General features: G+C 38.0%; 1 protein-coding gene across 1 annotated transcript in view; it reads right to left on the bottom strand.

Moving 5' to 3' along the window:
• Positions 1-17,662, bottom strand: part of ST18 (suppression of tumorigenicity 18, zinc finger) — a 165,355-nt gene that overhangs the window by 18,153 nt on the left and 129,540 nt on the right. Inside the window, exons 11-13 of the mRNA XM_008943419.1 lie at positions 17,040-17,245; positions 13,699-13,910; positions 4,759-5,004 (exon numbers count right to left, since the gene is read on the bottom strand). Of these exons, the coding sequence (XP_008941667.1) occupies positions 4,759-5,004; positions 13,699-13,910; positions 17,040-17,245 (664 nt within the window). The remainder of the gene's footprint in view (positions 1-4,758; positions 5,005-13,698; positions 13,911-17,039; positions 17,246-17,662) is intronic.

Here is a 17,662-nt window from a genome sequence, read left to right as displayed (position 1 = left end):
TTTCATAGTAATTACCAAGTAGTTATTTTAAATTAAATATTACCTGATTTATTTCAGGCTTTTAGAATTTTATTTCTAAAGAAAAACTTCAGATAAGGAGCAATACAGAAAATTAAAGACAATGATTGATATTGTTAAAATGCTAATACAAAAATAAATAATAAATAGTTGAAAGTCCTCCAAGCATAGAAACTAAAATACTAAAACCCAAAAGTGGAAAAATGAATGCCAGCTTTGTTCAAGATTCAAGAAATCTTGAATTTTCCAGCCACTGTGTTAAATCTTGGTTCCAGTGGCATATGGGTTTTATTTTGCCACTTCAATCTGCAGAATGGGTATTTGAGTTTCTGACTTTGTCCACGAGTGCTGACCTGCCTCTCATAAAAACATGTAAATATAGTTCCTAAAGGGATTATCACCAGTGCTAGTCACGGTAAAATCAAACATTCCTCAAAGAAACAAAAAAACGACCCTCTAGTACCAGCTGGGAGAGGTCAGATGTCAAAATAACTCAAAAAAACCACAAGTAAAGTGGTTGCCACTTAATGTAAAGGAGGTTGAAGGAGACTGCCTTATCAGTTTCCTCTCTGTCAGCTCACTCTGATAGGAGCCTGGAGTAGAGGGTGGTAGAAAGACCATAAAACTCCACTGGGATCCTGAACTGTGTGGTGTACCTCAGGATGTACCTGCAGCTAATCAGACTGGCTGTGACTTTTCGTGCTGCAGGGTTTATTAATATTTTCAAATATATAGCATGTGTTCTTTATCACAAATGAAAGATACCTCCTGGTCTTTTGCTGGTGACAGACCAGCAAAATTTGTGTGTGTGAGTTATACATCATGTCATTGTCTGATACCTGCTGCACAGAGAGGACTGATCGAGAATCACATATATCAAGGTTTGACAAAATACTGCAGTATTGCAGTTCACAGCTTCACTTAATGATGCTTCACTGAATCATTTACCAAAAATAAGATTGCAAGACGAAAGTTGACGTGAGTACATCTACAGCCACCAGCATAACTGGTACTGGAGGATTTAGAATTGCAGCATTTTCATTTTCTGTCTTTGAAACAACTGATCTTTTTTAGATCTTAATTAAGAATTCCTTCACTGACTTATTGAGATTTATTTATATTTTTTTTAACCAAAGCTATACACACACACACACATATACACAAACACCTACAATTTCATAGCTACTGCTCCTTTGAAAGAGAAAAATATCTAATAAGGATGGAACCTGGAATACAGTTTCCTTCCTAGTTAACCTCCTTTAGTATATTTCCCAGGAATGCAGGGGATATATAGACATTTAAACAGCTGATTTCTTCAGCATTGTCTTAGCACCTTATAGAATGCCTGGTTTTGTTCAAGCAGTATGAAATCTTCAGATGGGTAGATGTGGCAAAAGAAAGACAGTGCAAAGGGAACACAGGCAAAGGAACACTAAAATTCTGCCTTTCTAGGACCTTACAGCAGTACATGTGGCCCAAGAGGGACTGTGCCTGTCTGAAATGAGTAGTCAGACCTAAAGATCAGATATTTTTGACCAAGTGTAGAGCATCGCCCCTTGGCTTGTGTGCTCCTCCAGAGATTTAGCTTTAGAAGAAGAGAGAATCCTTTAGGAAAATACTTTTAGCACTTCCCACTTTCTGTTCTGTTAGGTGGTTGTCAGAGGTAGTCCAATCTCACCTTTTGGTGTACAATTTTTCCTTTCCCATTTGAATGGATTTATAACAAAATGCTCTTAAAATTCTGAAGAATTCCTGAGTAAAAGGAAAGCCAGAACCAGCCAAATTAGTCCAAACACTACTGTTTTCTGCAAAGAGCATGTGTGTATTCACGCATGCACACTACAGAAAGCAAGCAAGGAATGAAACTCCATTAATGTACAGATGGAAGTTTATATTGATTTCAGCAAAGACCAGAACATAATGGTAACATGAATAACAGATAATAGCATCTGGCACTTTTAACATTTTTAAGCCCTGAAATCTTTGGAGAACTGACAGTTGAACTAACTGACAGCTCTAGTTATTTCTCATCGCTTTCCTTTGGAGAGATTTTGAACTTTTTCCAAATTCAGATTTTATTTTTTTTTTTCAGGGGGCATCTGGACAGGCTATTTCACTGAGAGAGAGAGAGACAATATTTTCTGGAAATTACCACCAAAATTAAGCAACTGTTGTGCATATGAACCAGATAACAATGAATTAGAAATAGATATAATCAGTCATTTTCTTTGCACAAGGATAACTGCCAGTCTTTGATTTGCAAAACAGAGCCTCTGGCCCTGAGATCACTGGACATGTCAATGCTCCCTGGGATCAGGAAAGCTCACAGCAGAAGTCTGGGGCCAGATCCTTGGTTAGAGACAAACTGAACAGTGTCAAAGCACTGAGTGCAAGGGCTAAGAGCGCATGAACATTTATGTCCCATTGAGTAGTCTGCTGATGCCTCCAGCTCCCCGTGCCAGGGAGGGACAATGAAATAGCCAGCCATCCATTGCAACCTTCTGAAAGTTGAGCAAGGACCTGGGGGGATGTGGAGGTTCTCCTGCGGTGGCCACAGGAAGGAGGAGCAACAGCACAGGCTCCTTGCCAAGTCTGGGACACCAATTGATCCCCCTCTCTCAAAGGTGGATGTGCTTGTTCATTTAGCAGCATGAATGGGAAGAGCCTGAGCCCTCAGCCTAACACCTCATGTCAAACCCACTCCAAAACCCTGGAAAAGGTATCGTGGTCTCATTGCTGAGGTAAGGAGCATCATCAGCCCCACAGAGGTGTCCGTAAAGTGCTCTTCAGGACAACTCAGCCTCCAAGAAATGATCCACCATGGTGTAAACTGTCTCAGTGGTCTCATTATAACAGATCTCTACTTAGTGCTGCCATATTATTATTTTTTTTATTCACACAACTGAATTATCTTTTATTTCCAAGTATTTTTGGAATTGGAGGCCTGAATCCCCTGATCTCAGCCCTAAGTACATTTACACCTGTCTATGTCTTCTTAAAGTGCAAATTTTGATAGCTGGACAAAAGATAATTTCATAATAAATATAATGTTCAAATGCTATTATTCAATATAGAAAACCAAACAGGGAGAAAATGTGTTTGAATATGAGTAAAAACCCCAAACTAGGACATCTTTTATTCTTCTGCAGAAAGCTATCACCCAGGCTTGACTGTGTCAGTTACCAAGTGTCAAAGTTTAGAGCTAGGCCAGCCTCTGAAGAAGACAGTTTGGCTTGTGATCCCTCAGCTTTATGCTGAATATGATGTACTTGGGATGGAATCCTTCACTGGTCAGTTTAGGGTCACCTGTCCTGTCTGCTCCTCCCTGCAGGTGAGGCCTTTTACTTTCTGCACCCCCAATATGGTACCCAAGATTTATCAGTGACCTTGGTCTGCACAAGAGCAAGTCTAAGCAAAAGCCTTTCCAGACACCCCAATCCTTGGCAGTGATTCTGAGTATTGAGCATTATCTCTGCTGCAAGCAGACATTCTCCGCAACGATAAGCTGTTCACTTCAGAAAGTGCAGTTAGTTAGAAAAGACTGAGCTGAAAAGTAAAAACACCTAACAGAATTTTGTTCTAACTCAAACCAGGACACCAAGATTTTATTTAATTAGCCTTTAAAGCTGCTGGTGATTCTTTCCTGATGTAAGAAAAAGGAAAGCAAGCAATCTGTGTTCTGATGGCTAGGCTCAGCAGGCAAAAAAAAACCAAACCAAAACCAACAAAACAACCCCAAACTAAATTTCCCAGCAAAATAGAAGAACAGGAAAGAAAGACAAAGAAAGGAGACTATGCTGGCCATGTTGCCAAGATAGGAAAAACACACATGAAAGAGAGAAACAGAATTGAAACCAAATCTATCAAATTTTGCAGTCTAGAAGATTAGCCACAAAAGTTGGAAAGCTACTAAATAAAAATATCTGCTAAAATTTTAGTTGCTCATCTTTGTTCCTGCAACTGCATTTTCAAGTTTGAGCTTTTATATTTCCCAAGACGGGCAGGCACTTGTATACACTTTCTAGTTTTTTTGTGCTGATTCCTTGTGGAATAAAAGATACCACAAATGGTGGAAATTGGGTATGTATGCTTTTGTGCTACTTGTAACTAAAACCTTCAGGATTTCTTAACTATTTCACATTTCTGAACTTATGCTGTCAGACTTGCTTCTAGACCACTAAACTCACTTGTGAGATTTCAGACTCACAATCAGAGTGAAGAAAACTTCAATTATGTTAAATGTACTATAATTTTTTTCCACTGAAAGTATTGCAGAAAAGATTCTAAGCATGTGTTTAAATGCTTAAATAATTAATTATCTAGGATTATAAAGAGTTGGTGTGGAAAAATTAATTTTTGCTACAGGATGAATAAAAGTACCTTGCTTTGGTCTTGGTTTATTGTGGTGCTTTTTCTGAGTGATCCCTGGGTCATTTCAGTGTATGTGCCACAGTACTGAGCCATTAAGAACAAAATTTAAAAAGCAGTCTTTAGTGGTGGATACCTTTGATTTCCTTATCTTAGAGACTACATTCACAAGCAGGCTCTGAGTGCAAGGTTTTCAAAGTGAGTAGTGATTTTTTATGCTATATTCAAGGGGGCATTAAAGCTGGCTCATTGTTCACAAACTTTTACCTGTGCAAACAGATTCCCTTTAAACTGCACTAGACTGGTTGTCCCAAAGACCATTGAATGGTCAGTCATCCAAGGGAAAAAGTTACTCAGAAACTGAAAAAATACCTCTTTTTCTTCTTCTTTCTTGCCATGGGTCTTGCTGTAGTTGATTGGTGTATCCCAGCCTTCCTGTTCACAAAGAGCCTGGTAGAAGGCTGCATTTACCAGGATGCTGCTTGTCTTGAAAGGAGAAGAGGAAGGCGTGGGAAGTGCTGTGCTGGAAGAAGTGAGAGGCATAACTTTGTCTTGGCTTCGGTTCTTTTTCATGCTCAAATCCAGAGTGCCATTCTCATCCACTTCTATCTCAGCTCCCTGACATGCAACAGGAAACAGAGACATGTTTAGATATGGCCATGGTGAGGCTGCAATATAACCATGTGGTGCTTTTAAAGGATAAATATAAAGGCACGCTTTTATTTAAATTTATCTGAATCTAAAACCAGCTTTTCGATTTATATCAGTTAATGTCCAACTCTTAGGCAGACTTAAGAGTAGCTCCAGTAATGGTATCCCTGCATCTCAGCTTAAACAGAGTAAGTAGAATTTAAATAAGATGCCTCTAAACCATAACCTATACTAAATCTAGTTTTATTTAAAAAAAGTTTAGCTTTAAATCTTCTTGATCTTTTCTCTCTTACAGAGAACTATGACCCCAATTCACAGTTAAAAGCATTAATGCATTGTTTAGGTCATCAACAGCATTGCTATTACATATCCTCCCTTCCCCCCACACCCCGGAAATATTATAACATCTGTATCATGGGGGAGAGAAGGAGGGGGGAAAAACTATGCAGAAAAGTAGCACAGGAGGGGAGATTTTCACTTGGCTTTTGTACATCACTCAAAATAACATATTGCCTTAATCATAGTTGGACTAGGCCACTAAGGCACAGATCTGCACTGAGACCACTAGGCTGTAAGCCACAGGAAGGTCTTGAAGAGCTTCTCCCTGATGGAGACCTTCAACATGAGTTAATGAAGCCTTTGCTACCTGGGAAGAATAGCAAAGAGCAGCCTTTGATCACAGGGTTGTGTGCAGTTTGGGGAAAGACATAACTTGTCTTTCCAGGCTTGGAGAAACTCTCCGAGTAGCTCCTGCTCACAAGAAGGGGCAAGTGCTGCTTAGCTGCACAAGAACAGGTGAAGGGAAGTTCATTGTTCTGCCTCTACCCTGACTGGTCACAGAAAAAGAGCATAAATTACTTTTCCTGGAATGATGAAAAGCCCCTGAAAGTGCTCCTTACTAATGGAAACAACAAAAAAATTCTCTTCATGCTAAAAATGCGACATTGCATATTGACATATTATATATACAGGGATGAGTATAAGACTAGTCTTTGATATTGCCAGCAGTTACTCAAGTCAAATAGGGTAAGAGGTGAAAGAGGTGACTTCTGGAGGAGCACTTGGTAGTTTAGTTCTGTGTGTTGCCTTGAATAAGGTGGACAACATTGGAAGACTACAGAGGTAACATGACATCATAGATCTAACACACAGAATGCTGTAATTAACACTGCTCTGTGTCTTCCTGTTATTGTCATTATTACTGTTTTTTATCTACTTCACCACAAAGCTCAGGTACGGCTTGGGAATTTAAGGCTAGATACATTAGGTGCTATGTAACTGTACGAGACAGTCATATAAAACCAAATTGAGACTTTCTACCTTGAGTAAAACAAAAGTAAACCTGTAGTATAAGTGAATCACCTGCACACTCTCTTGTCAATGGAAAAGAGACAGATGTGTGTGTATATATATATATATGTATATATATAGCGGGCAAGCTCTTCTGTCTTTCTTAGACCTCTTCCCTAGGAAGAGACGTAACACTGGCAGAAAGTGTCCCTTTCTCTTTCAGCAAATTAACTCCTGCTGGAGCTTGATGATTAGTGAACCTTTAATGGTTAGATATAGGACAATGAAACTTATCCTTGCTTGAGGATCTTAGAAACAGTTGCGGTGAAAGAGGGAATTCTTCCTCTCTGCCAAAAGTGTGAGATGGCCACCACAGTTGGACTGGAGGCACAAGCTTCCTTTATGCAGCCTTGTCTTCCACCACTGCCAATGATAACTCATTTAAAGGCAAAATCTTTTTAATCAGAAAGAAAATGTTGGTAGAAGATGACAATTTAGGGCTCAATGATCGCTCCTCACTGAGACAGCCTGACTCCATTTTGTGTCCATGGGCCTAAACCAGATGCCCACCTAGACTGAAGCACTAGCAAGCCATCTGCTTGCCCCCAGTTCAGAAACTCAAGCACCTCATACGTTTGCTTCTCCTGCTTAGCAAAGTTCACATTTTCAATCATACAGCTTAAAGGCAGAGATGTTTTATTATATTTATGGGAAGTAAATACACTTCTAATATGTTCATACTAAGACGCTTTGGTTATATCTTTCTGCCCCTTTTTAGTAAATAGTTTAATCTCCTGTGATAGTTTTAAGCCCTGAATTTGACAGTGCAGCTTATCCTGGATAATAACTTAGTAACCACAACATCTTATGCCATCTGTATAATATCAAATACATTTTTATACCAGCATTAATAAACCTTAGTTACAAAAATCCAAGATATTAACTATGTAAGTGCCAAGTGCACACTCCAGGATCTGACAAAATAGCTCTGCCATGATCGCCCCAGTGTTTTTTGGCTTCATAGTTGGTATGTAACTATAGCAATGAAACAGAGCTACAGTAATCAAGTTTAATGACCAATGTAAAGTAAAATGCTAAATATTGTAGTTGCTGACATTTTTCATAATAAAAAAACTTGGGTTAAGTCTGCACAACCAACATTCACATAAAATTCCAGACCTCTGTGACAGATGGCTTAGGAAAGGAAGCCATGTGACTGGGCTGCAGTAGTTTTATAGTGCAAAACCCATAAATAGTGCAGATTCTCTGTCACTGACAAAATATCAACTACTCAGAAGGCAAGAGCAACAACAAAAGGGACCAAAACCAATCAAGGTCCTCTCCTTGAGGAAACAGGACATAGAAAAATATCAGGAGATGTGTTGTCTCTGAGAAACAGATACCATTAGCTGTAGCAAGGAGCTCTGGCTGATAAGCAGAACATTTACTAATGTGGATATTTAAAGCTTCCTCAGCACTTTCCTGAAATTTGTGTAGAAGTTTGGTTGTCCAACATGTACATTATTCTGATCAGGGAAGGCTGGGTTGTGTGTTTGTGAAGTAGCGTACAGATGGGGTTTAAGTGAGCTCACAGATGCACACAACAATTAAATATAGTAATGGAAAAAAAAAAAAAGTCCTTTTGCCCATTGCAGGATGGATCATACGTTTATAGCATGGCTTTTTATTCAGAATGGTATAAAAGAGCTATCCCTTTGCTGCCTCTGTAGCAAACTCCAAATGGCAGAGCAAAAAGGGGGCATAGTCAGAGCTATTGCTCCAGTTTTCATTCCTACTGTCATCCTACCCTCCTCTCAATATGTCTCCTTTGCTTGTTTCACCACATTTATTTTTACATTAAGTTTAAAATGGAACTAAAAAGACAAAAATGGCAAATGGCAAAAAAATGCTAGAGCAGTGCTATGACACACTGACAGAAAATGGCACTTATGCTCAGCTCAGACTTGTAAAGGCTGTGATCTCCTCAGTGAAGGCAAGATCTTATTACTGTCAACTCTGGTGCATGTGTGAAGAGGCCTATGTTTATCCATTTATCATGACATATTTAAAATATGGCTACCAAAACAATGTATACTGTTGTGATTCTTCCTTGAAAATGTAAGCAAAACAAAGAGGCAAATGTATCTTATTGTTTCCTAACTTACTGTAGTTTGCAGCTGTGTAAATCTTTGGAGCCTGATTTTGATCTTATTTACATTTATATTTGCACTGGTGTAAACCAGGAAAAAAGTCCACTGAAGTAATGAAGAAAAATCACTGAGGTTGAGAGAATACATATGGTAATTAAATTTAGGTTACTCCTTAACTACTCCCGCATCAGTGACACTGTAATCACCCCCACAGGTTTCACAAGCAGCTGAAGAAAGGAGTCCAGGATAAAAAATGAGAGAAAAACGACTGAAGCATATTTTCTTTATTTCAGGATCTATTCAGTGAAAAGATAAGGTACAAGTAGTACTCTACTATGATTATCTGTCTAAAATAAAGACTAATTTAAATATGTAAACAAACAAAAAAATGTATCCCCAGCCTTTTCAAGTGCTTTGTACTTTAAAGTCAAGCTTTGTCAGCTTCCTTCATTTTATGACATCAGTATTACAGAATATTTTGTAGCATATTATTGTCTTATCCTCAGAGCTAAACTACATCAGCTAGGACAAAAAAGGATGCTGGTTTTTGTGATAAATCACTCCTGCATTTTTTCATATGCTTTTGGTCCATCTGATCACTCGCAACATTTAGTACTCAGCAGTGTGTCTCTGGTGACGATTACAAGTTAAGCTTTATCTCATAGCTGGATCAGAAAGAGAGAATTATTGTGTCTGCATGAATCTTATTTCAGACCTGTGACCTTAGGGAGATGATATCATTACATATAAGGGGCTTTATGTATCCTTCAGCTGGTATCAGCCATACAACTTAATACTAAGTAAGTCCAAAGGAACATTATCAATGATTTTGCATTGTCAGTAGCAGTTCAGTCTAGGTTAGAAAACTCAAAAGAGCTCTTTAGTTTTGGTATTGGGAGAAACTCTGAAATTAGTATCTTGCCAGGTATATGAATACTATTCTTAATCTCACTCCATCCAAAAGAGGTCAAGCTTTTCTATTTCCAGACCCTAAAAATATATACACCTGGTCCTTAGTTCTTCAGATCTAAATTTCAGCAACTGAGTTCTTCTGCAGCAAATTAAAGTACTAATTTGTGTGAAAATAAGAACACTTGTAACTGCCCAGCAACATCTGAGACAAAAATGAAGTCACAATTTCAGCTCAGAGCGATTTACAAATTAAAAAAAGCTAGCCAAGAGTGTACTCAAGGAGCAATATGCACAGCAGTATAACAGGATGCTACCTAGTGATATTCTTGGCTGATTTTTCATCCTGTATTTAGGCTTTAAGGTATCTGGAATAAACGACTGCCTGACAAACGTGCTGAGGACCGACTACATTGTTGAAATAATTGATGTAATTATCACCATCATCAATATCCAAGAATGGAGAGATGACATAATTTTGTTCAAAAACAGAATTTGAACTTTAAACATTTTTAGCAAGTGTCATTTTTTGTTTTCTTTCAAGGCATAGCGTGCATATGCCATTTTGTCTAAACAGGTGGGAAAAACACCAAAACAGTCAACAAAATGTTTGGCAAGCAGTAGCGATGAGGATACAGATAAACTGTATTGCTTGCAGCTACCTCTGTGAGACATGAATGTGGTGAGGGCTGTAAACAGGGAGGATCCCTGGGTGTTCTGATGATGTAGACTACGTGCACCGTGCTGGAGACCGCAGGCTAGCAGGGCAGTCCTTCTCTTGACTTCAGTGAAACTCCATAACCTGCAGATCCACTGCAACCAGGAGACTGATTTGGAGTACTGACCACATAAGAACTGACTGATCAGGACTGTACTCAGGGGAACAGTCCACTACAGTCCCAGGTGGAGGCTGAATGGCTTAAACAATGTAACATTAATGTAGTATTGATTATTTTTGAAAAGAGTATCATCAGGGTGTCTCTGATGATCTTATTTTGTATGTAGCTGGTAGATAATTCACAGAGAAAGCTCAGGATGCGGTTTACTTCTTATTTTAGAATAAATTTATTATTTAAATTGCTTAGTTTATAAATTCATAATTCTAACCTTCAGATATTTGGCAGATCACCTTTTTACATTAGAACTCTTTGGAAGTTTTCCTTACCAATGGTAATGTTAATGCATCATCTGATTTCTCTACGATTGCTATTTTTCTCTTTCTTTTTCTTTTTTTGCCTTGGTCTTTCCCTTTTAAACTAATATGCAGAAAATGTGAGATATATATTTGAAAATACATTCAATTAATAAAATTTGGAACTGTGAAAAGCAATTAGTTTTCCATTGTAGTGTTATCTATATTTACAGAAAAGTGGAGAATGTTCAGGGTAAAACATCCAGCTCTTGCTGAAAAATGGACAACACTGCGGAGGTCAAGAAAAAAAGTTTTAGAGACAGAAAGGAAAAAAAAATACTTCAAGAATATGATTGTACTAAAAAATTATTTGGCGTTTTCCCCATCCCTTTAAGCAAGATGACATATGCATTTCTTGAGTGAACACAAGAAAAGGATGCTTGAAATGTTTTAAATTCACATTCTGCTGTTAAAACTTAGAAGCACAATATTTTTTACAGCTCTGACAATTGCATGAGTTGCAAAGGGTTTCCTACAAGTCCAGGAAATCCTCTGCAGTCCCACATGTCCTTGCTCTACCCCCAAACTGCCTCCCACCTGCAACGTGTCATAGCTTGGATTGCTGGGAGGCTGCCTGCTGCTCATAGAAGAGCAGACACCTTTACAAGTCAGGAGCTTTGATCTGGTAAAGTATGGACTATGCTAACCAAGTTTTCTTAGACAAAGACACAAAAGAACTTGGCTGGGGCAGGACTGAGAGGTCTGATACTGTGGGGCTCTGAACACAGCCAGCTCACATAGGTATTTTCAGACCTGGTGAATGTATGTCCTATCAAGAGTAGAAAAAGGAAACCATGAACTCTATAATCATCTGTTCATGTTGCATTATTGGAGTACAAACACTGAAAAAAGTCTTGAGAGATATTATCACCAAAAAATTCATAATATATTCCAGTACTTAAATGTTTATCTCTGTGGCAAATAGCAGCCACAAAATTCAGAAATATTGATAAATAGCTGTTTAAAAATAGCCTTATTTTTTTTTCCTCATATTTTAAAATAAGAAAGCATTATTGAAGGGAGTCTGGAGCTTTATTTCCACAATTTTTTGTTTGAAACCTGTATGATAAAAGTAATAAGTTGCCAAAATAAAATAAAAAATATTGATAAATAGCTGTTTAAAAATAGCCTTATTTTTTTTTCCTCATATTTTAAAATAAGAAAGGGAGTCTGGAGCTTTTTTTCCACAATTTTTTGTTTGAATCCTTTATGATAAAAGTAATAAGTTGCCAAAACAAAATAAAAATGGGTTTGTATGATTTTGGCCATCAAATCTGTTTGGGGCTTACTTGCTTGTTTTCTGGCCAGAAGCTAATTCTGATTCTTCTGTCAGATGTTTTGTAGCAGTATGCCCTCCAGAAAGTCTGGCAAAAGTGGAGGCAGGCAGATAGCAAGGTATGCAGGTGATTTTCTTTTAGGCTGGATTCCTGGCTGTGAAAAAGGAGTAAGCTATGTGCCCCAAGTGTCCTTCCATATCGTTACTGTTATGTTCACTTCCATTCAAACCTTCCCCATGATTTGGCAACTGTGAAGCAGGTATGGAGGAGAAAATCTTTGGGTTATGCCTGGTCCCTTTATTGTTCTTCTCTGGCAAAAGAGGTCTATTGCTGAGGTCAGCCAAAGGCTGCGGCAGCAATTTAATCCAGCCATTGGCTTCAGTTTCCATTTTTCTGCTAGAAGAAGTCTCCATTGAAGACTGGTGAAAGGAGCGATTTGCAAGTGATATCAGGGAGATATCTGTCATCTGGGAAAGGTTTGGTGAGCAATCTTTGGGGCAGATCATGTCTGACATTACAGGGGATGCATGTGGGCACATTCTAAAAAGTCTACCCCATGGCATCTCCCTACATTGGTTTCAATATGCAAGAATTCACAAGTAGAAATCAAAGGCAGCAAAGCAGGGGATAACACTCTGCAAAAGCACAGAATAGAATGTGTAACAAGGTGTTGGGCTGCTGGTAGAATTAATGGTCCCCCTCAAATGTTAACTAACCTCTTAGCAATGGTGAATGAGGGCCCAGACAAACGCTAGACCAACAGCTGTGGAAGCCACCTCTAGCCACACAGCTTAGTGCTAGAATAGACAGGGTAGGTTGACACTGACTTGCAGAGGAATAGGTCATCTGTCTCTTGGAGCACACATCATGACTCAGAGTCTCATAGCAGAAACAAACCTGCTACTCTGTGTTTTGATAAATACACCTCTTTTCACTCCCCAGTGATTTCTTCTCAAATTCTTGTAATGGCACTCACTCATCCACACAGAGCTGTCAAAAGTTTGATTGCATGGAGCATGTGTGACTTTAATACAAATAATAAACAACAGTGCTCCCACAACCACGGTCATCAGAAGAAAACCTTGCCTATTTTCATCAGCAATATAATACTACGGGATGGCACAGAAAATAAGGCTCAGAGCTCACACAGTACCATTTGTAAATCATAAAGATCTGTGAGGAAATGCAGAGCAGAAACCAAAACATGAAAGCCACAAAACATCTACGATATTAGGCAGCTTTCCATTATGACAGACTTGCCCAAATTATCTATCTCCAAACACTGTGGGCCTGATTCTCCTCTCTTGCCATCAGAAAGGAGAATTTCACTGCAGTCAGTCGTTATTTCCCTCCCTACACCTTATCAAACTGTCCTGAGCTCCAAACACAACAGACTCAATAGGTGTAGATCTGTTCCATTGCTAGCAAAACATCACCTTGATTAATAAATGATTTTTTTATTATTTTTTGTTTTAAATCAATGTCCAAAATGATCACTTATGGCAGATTTCAGAGGGAGGAAAATTCCCTCTTCAAACAGACCTATCTCGTTATCCACCACAGATTGTTGCTAGATTTAAAATAACCTTTTTTTCCTCCCACAAAACTCCCCCCTTGTATTTAGGGCTCAATTATGAAAAGAGTTAACAACATAATTCCAGCTATTTATATATTTTTATCAGAAGCGGTCACTACGTTACTGATTTTTTCTCCGTCTCTCTTCAAAAGAGCATGCAAACAGAAACCTCCTTTTTGGGGATTTAATGCAGTTTCTAACATGAAAGACAGTTTATTCGCACAGTTCAGTAGCTAGCACACCCTCCAGGTTCTTGGACTACCCTACCTTGGCAGACAGACTCTGTGGTTTGTTGGAGAGGATCTCTGCTGCTTCCCTGCAGCGGGTGGAAAGGTTCAGGATAGCAGCAGCTGCTGCTATGTGGGTGTCTTCACTACATTGACCGTAGCTATAAGAGTTGGCATGGCAAGGGCTCTGTGTGTGGGCGCTAGCGCTAGGCAGTCGATTAGAAAATTTCACTGGATTTGAAAAATGCTTTGCTGTTGAAGAGAGATTTGATTAGCAATCGCATGTATGAGATTTTTCTCATTAAACAGTTTTGTTTCTCAGGCTACGATTTCATACATTAAAATAGTCAAAGAATACATTTAAAACAATCCACTTTCTATTAAGAGTAAGGGTTTGCTGTAAAATTGGCTCCAGAAACACAATAATTTAATTTTTACCTGACAATGACACATCTTTCAACGAAGCATCTGAGACTTTTACTCAGACTTTACTCATCCTTTATTCAGGCATTAAAAGCAATGATGTCCAAGGGAAGGCTGAACAAGCACTAGTGTGTTATCTGTCGTGACCCGACACCGCTGGTGGGCAAATGCAATTGTAAATCTGTCCTTATAAAGGCTTCCTCTTGCAGCCCCATTGTGTACAAAACCAACAGCGACTTGTCCAGTCTTAGCTAAAACAACACTGCTTACCCTGCTTAAGAGATTAAGTTTGTTGTTTAAATAGCTTTGCTTATCTGAGTAGGAGAACAAGACCAGGCTCTTGAATGAAACAGATCCATCCGATAAAAACATTACCTGTTAGGAATATTCAGTCTGGATTTTGTGGCAGATTTTAGGAACTTAAGTGTACCCTTTAACCAATTTTAAAATGTAATGATGATGAACATTCAGAATAAAACTGATCTTGGCTCACTTATGTTTCCTACCATTTGGAATAGTACACAGATTTATGAGGCACGAAGAGCTCAGTTGAAAATGAAAAACTAACAGGTGAACAGAAAAGCACTTTCACAGGCCAAAGTAGTGTGTGTGATTCTGCTTTCTGCTCCATCAGCAGCACTTACTCTAAAACAGGTAGAAAGAACTCTGCTCTCTGTTCTGGATTTTGGAGCTTGAGATGTCATTAACTGTTGCAGTGAAAACACAACACCATGATTTCAGCTCTTAGGAAGCAATAATTATTTATCTTGTCTGTAGCTTTCACAGTGTCCTACAAAGATGAACTAAGCAAAATCCAATTTCTCAGCCTACACCCTGATACATCAGGAACATTTCTGTGTATGACCATCTGCTCACTCCACAAAGCTCTGAGCCCCAAGGCTCTGGTTCCCTTTGGATTTAGAGCTTTGGCTGAGAGCATTTTAATGCTAAGACCTACACAAGCAATTGAAGAACTCCTCTTTCCTCAAACTTGGGTTGCTCTATGAGAAATGCTTGTTTGTGTGCAGTGACTGTAGCTGAATTTTTTAAGTACTGGAGGCATCTCAGTAGAGCAATACATAAAAGCCTCATGATTCAGGTCTCCCTTTCTCCAGTGAGAATGAAGAAGGATTTATCTACCCTGCTGTAAAACTAGCACAACCAAGAGGCTCTACATTTTTTGCAGTTACTACAGCTATCTTTAAATTATATCTAAAGAGCAAAAAAAAATTGCCTTTTCCCTTACTGACCATAAAAGATTAAGGGGAAAAAAAGCACGCTAAGAAGAGTGCATGTTTTGTTAACAAACCAAGTCTGTAAGTGCAAAATCTGTAAGTGCATAGAGGGCTAATGATGGGCTTTTGGCTAGCTACATATTTACAGAGGATGTTGAACCAAGCACTACATCATCAGCTTCTTATTGCCAACTTTTGTATATCTGCATAATACCTGCTCTTTTACTTTCACCTTTCCATTAAAATAATAGCTACACACTGCAATCTTTGCAAGAACAACAGGCTGTAAACTTCAGCCCTGATATACATTATACATAAATTGCATATGTATGTATTTGCATTTGTATAAAAACACTTCAATCATTTTTTTCCTTGAAATGAACCTGTGAAATAGGCATACATCTGTGCAAAGAGACAGCTAATAGGGAATATTCAATTTTACAAACAAAATTGGAAAATCTGCCACCCAAGAAGCTGGCAATGCACATATTTGCTTTCATTTGAACAAACCTATTTTCCAAGCTAGATTAATATCTACTTTTCATTTTCAGTTTTAAATAAGGTATTTATACATATACACAAACACACAGATACCTTCAAACATACACATATGTGTGCACTCTGAGACATACAGAAATTTTATATAGATATATATATAAAAATTTTATAAATATATCAAACGTATATAATACTATATAGTATTAGAATTGTAGTATAGTGTAGTAGGGTATAGTATATTATTGTATTAGTATATATACATATACAAAATTTTCTGCTTTTCTGTTCACCTTACTATGATTGTTTTCTCTTGTAGGGATAAGTGGATGCAATTTAGTTGCCTTTTGTTTTTTTCCTTTACTAAACTTTTTGACATGAACAAAACAAAAGACTCTTTTGTCACATTGTTTTGGATCTGTTTTCTTTTGAACCCAAATATGGTACAATGAAACCCTTTTTTTTCCTATTTCCCCCATGGCAACAGAATTGTTTGTTTCTTTCAGCTAAGAAGCATTTTTAAATGGTTAATACAATGGCAGAATCTTGTGCTGAAGTTTCCCGGGAAGATTGTGAAGAGCATCTGCAATATATAACCAACGTTCAGTTTGTGGTACATCATTTGTACAGAGTAATACCTCAGCATATCTCCAAGTGGTGCAAGCAGAGGAATCTTGATAACAATTTAATCATTAGATATGTCTGCACTACAAATACGACGTAGTACAGAAATATGAGATACCAAACCAAAATCAATTCAGTCCTAATGCAGCCGAGGCATATGATCATCTAGGAGGAACAATACCTATATGGATGCATCTAAAAGGGTCCTTTAAAACCTAACTTGGAATTCTCTGTATCACAGTGCAGACATATTCCATGAGACTTCTCATGGCAGCATCCTACCACATAAAGATATCACAATTTAACCACGGAATAAGGTCACAGATAAGACATAAAACATTTCTTTTTATTCCTCTTTTGCCCTGATGATTGTTTTTAAAAGAAACATCAAAAAGTAAAATTTATAGTGCTGATATCTAAAGTTCTATTTTCTATATTTAGCAAACTAGCGATTATATTGAATATTCTGTCCACAAGCAGTTAAAGATGCATCTGCAGATATTTTTTGAATTCTATAAGTTTGAAAGAAGAACAAGAGAAAAGGAAAAAAGAAGCCATTGATATTTTGCCCATTTTCCAAGAGATAAAGGAATTTCAAGCTTACATTCAAGGTACTGGGGTGTTTTTCGTCCCTGTGCCACAGGTGCTGTTGTGCGTTTGCCAAAGACTTGTGCATCAAAGCTGGCATAATCAAATGGTACTTTCCCAAACTTCTCCTGTTCTTTTGTCAGGGTGGCTCTGGAGGAGGTGACTGGCTGTGAATTTCTGTAATTGTACTGAGATACCTCAGGCTGCTTTGCTAAATTTGTCCTGTAGAGCAGAAGAATGAACGAGAAAGAGAAGAATATCTTTAAATAACCTTTTCTTGAAAAATAAGATACAACTGCATCTCAGTATCAAAAAGCATGCTGTTATCACACGTAAAACTTGCGGTAGGTGTATACAGGAAATAACATAAATATAGTGGCTGAGCTACAAGCTGGAGAGTACTTTGACTTCACACATGTTCAAAGCTGAGGACATTAAAAAAATCCAGTCTTCTCTACTAATAATGTGGGCTATTTACAACAAAGATACTAACTTACATCTAGATTCCTACTGTAGCATGGTGCTTCTCGTATTTCTAAATGTTATCTGTATTTTTACTAGTTAAAGGACTTGTAGGTTTATGGATCACTATTCTTCTCACATTACTGTGAATGAGTATGGTATAAAATAATATAAGAT

This window comes from Merops nubicus, unplaced genomic scaffold, assembly GCF_000691845.1.
Source record: "Merops nubicus isolate BGI_N331 unplaced genomic scaffold, ASM69184v1 scaffold5597, whole genome shotgun sequence".
NCBI classification, from domain to species: Eukaryota; Metazoa; Chordata; class Aves; order Coraciiformes; family Meropidae; genus Merops; species Merops nubicus.
Note: the sequence above shows the minus strand (reverse complement) of the source record. Positions and strands in the feature narration are given on the sequence as shown.